The following is a 2,500-nucleotide window of genomic DNA, read 5'->3' as shown; positions in this document are numbered from 1 at the left end:
GATCACTCCTTGACGTTGTGTGTAAACTTGACTGTCCTTGTGAGTGCCTCAGATGCTCCTATATGAGCTGTCATTATTGTTGGTTTGCGTAAAACAGAAGAGTATTCTTATTACATTTAACTGTGTATTTTTTGCACTGTGAGATACACCAGAGTATGCAGGTCTGATATGATACTGTTCACTGTGTTCTGTGTGCTGGTGTGCCTGGGTGCTGGCCATCAGTGTAGCGTAGGCAGGGCTAGTTGGGGGCCAGACCAACCCCTGCCGCTAGTGCTTGAAGGGGACGGGGGAGAGTGACCCTCGGGAGAGGACATATCCTTACTACATCCTCACCCACCCTATAACCACCTCCTCCACTCATCCACACTCAGCCTCCACTCCTTGTGTAGTGCAGCTGACTTACTTAACCCAGACCATCATTTGGTGAGGTAAGACAAGGCAGTACTGGACTGCATGAGCATTGTAGGCATGAGGTGGGTGGTACCCTTTCCAGCAACCAGCCAGGTGGTGGTGATGGTCCAGTAGCCGGGAGTGTCCGGGACAGTGCCCTGTAGAGCACCAGTGGGGTGGCACTTAGTGCCAGGCTCCTCGACTAGCACGTCGTAGTTAACACTTCTCTCTACAATGTCAGGTCTAATTCACCATCAAAAGAGCTCACGGAATAAAACATCAGGAGACAAAAATCATTAATCTGCATTAATTATAATGTAATGCGAGCATCTTTGACCACAAAGTTGCAGTGTTTTTCCAAAGAAAATTTCATTGACTAGGAAACCTTGTATAATGTCATGAGCATACATACTGCATACAGATAAGTCAGTATTCACTGAGGTGATGTGACTGAACAGGTTAGTTCCCACCAGAAGAGGCCAGCAAGTGTCTAATACCCATCCCTCCCCACAGGCGACAAGATGCCGAACAGAGATGGAAGTAAGTGTCCTGCTCCGTCCACAATGTAGTTTTCTCCTCCCTCTCCCCAAGCTCTTTACTTTTCATGAGCATCCTAATTAGTCTTCCTCAAGGTCCTTGTAATTCTCCTTTTGCTAATACCCAAGTACATCTTATGGTACTTGGGATGCCTTCTTATCCTGGCTCTATAGATCTATTGCTTATACCCTCTTTTTTGTTGTTATTATTTTCACTTTTTTATATGATTGCTGTTTCTCCCATGTGCATAAGTTTTGAAATTACTATTCCACCCATTACTGGCACCTCATTAGAATTCCTCCTTCCGTAATCTCACACTTTGCTTCTCCTTAGTTCTTATATATTTTTTTTGCCCTACTTTTGATAGTCAATATTTAGATATTGCCATATGTATCCTTTGCTCTGTATTTAACCTTCCTCCCCAATGGTTCCCTCTCTCCCTTAGAAAATGGTTATGTAACTTAATGCACCACCTGTGTACTTATCCCGTTATTTCTATGTCCATCAATTTGATTGTAGCATGTACCTTTCCCAAGACATGATTATTTTGATATATGTACAATGCATAGCTACTTCATGAATCATGATTATTTTATCCAAGTCCAGTTTTTTACCTTCAAAATCTTTGAAATTAAGTTAAACATCTTACAAACTTCCTGCTCTTTTACCTCAAGTATCTACTAATTTGTCTTTCCTCTTTCTATATTCCCCATTCTTCACTCTTTTCTTTCTCAATATTTCTCATTATCCAACTTTCACTCATCATAATTCCCATAATCCATCAATAATTCTTGCATATTAGGATATGTTTCTGTATAGTATTTTGGTCCATAATGGAATCAAGATGTAAAATCCCTTAGTAATTACATTAAACCCCAATTTAGATTTTAGCTTATGACTGTAAATAACCAAGTTATTAACTTGTTGCATGCTCTGACCACATTCATTGACCATAAGTGTGTTAGTTAATGTTCAGCCGGTTATGGCTTGCTATTTCACCCTCTTTGAAATGCCCCTAATGAGGATGGGAGAATGAAAACTTCCAGCCTCTTGCTCCCTTCCCAGCCCCTAGGCCTGCCCCCTTTGCATGAGAGAGAGTCTGGCAGAAATCAAGCATTCTACAGTGTCTCTTCCTTAGGGACTGAGCCTGAATATTAAATTTTAGATAAATTATATTTTAGATAATGGTTGAAGAGGATGAGTTCAGTAAGTTACAAATATAGGTGTATATATTTGTTAATGCAAGTCCATTAGAAAAGGGCAGTTGACACACACCTCATAGTTTTTCAACACCACAGTTAATCTGTGTAAGTGTACATACTGTTGAATGTTCTGTGCAAGCTTAATTCTTACCAAATATAATAAGTGTGTAACCATGACAGATATACCCCTGTTTAAAGTAAACTGCTCCTAAAGGATTGCAGCAAAGCTGTGAAGATGTGGTTACAATGCATAATTTAAGGTAATTACAGTTGCCACTCCAGATGTCTGACAAGTACTTTCAAAGGACCTTTGGTAGGTGGAGTAGCTAGAAGGAGGTTGCTTCTTGGGAAATGTGACATTTGGAGATGAT

At 40.6% G+C, this 2,500-nt stretch overlaps 1 protein-coding gene across 50 annotated transcripts in view; it reads left to right on the top strand.

The window, feature by feature from the left end:
- The window catches only part of slo (calcium-activated potassium channel slo), a 170,944-nt gene that overhangs the window by 143,972 nt on the left and 24,472 nt on the right, over positions 1 to 2,500 (top strand). For 40 of the 50 annotated variants that reach the window (XM_086556472.1, XM_086556467.1, XM_086556451.1 and 37 more), the window contains one exon: positions 904 to 930. The exons of the other annotated variants lie outside the window; for them this stretch is intronic. In XM_086556472.1, the coding sequence (XP_086412598.1) occupies positions 904 to 930 (27 nt within the window). The remainder of the gene's footprint in view (positions 1 to 903; positions 931 to 2,500) is intronic. 50 annotated transcript variants of the gene reach the window in all.

This window comes from Penaeus japonicus, unplaced genomic scaffold (genome assembly GCF_977035675.1).
Source record: "Penaeus japonicus unplaced genomic scaffold, GWHDUDI00000001_assembly GWHDUDI00000032, whole genome shotgun sequence".
In the NCBI taxonomy this organism is placed as follows: Eukaryota; Metazoa; Arthropoda; class Malacostraca; order Decapoda; family Penaeidae; genus Penaeus; species Penaeus japonicus.
This window is presented reverse-complemented; position numbering and strand designations above follow the sequence as displayed.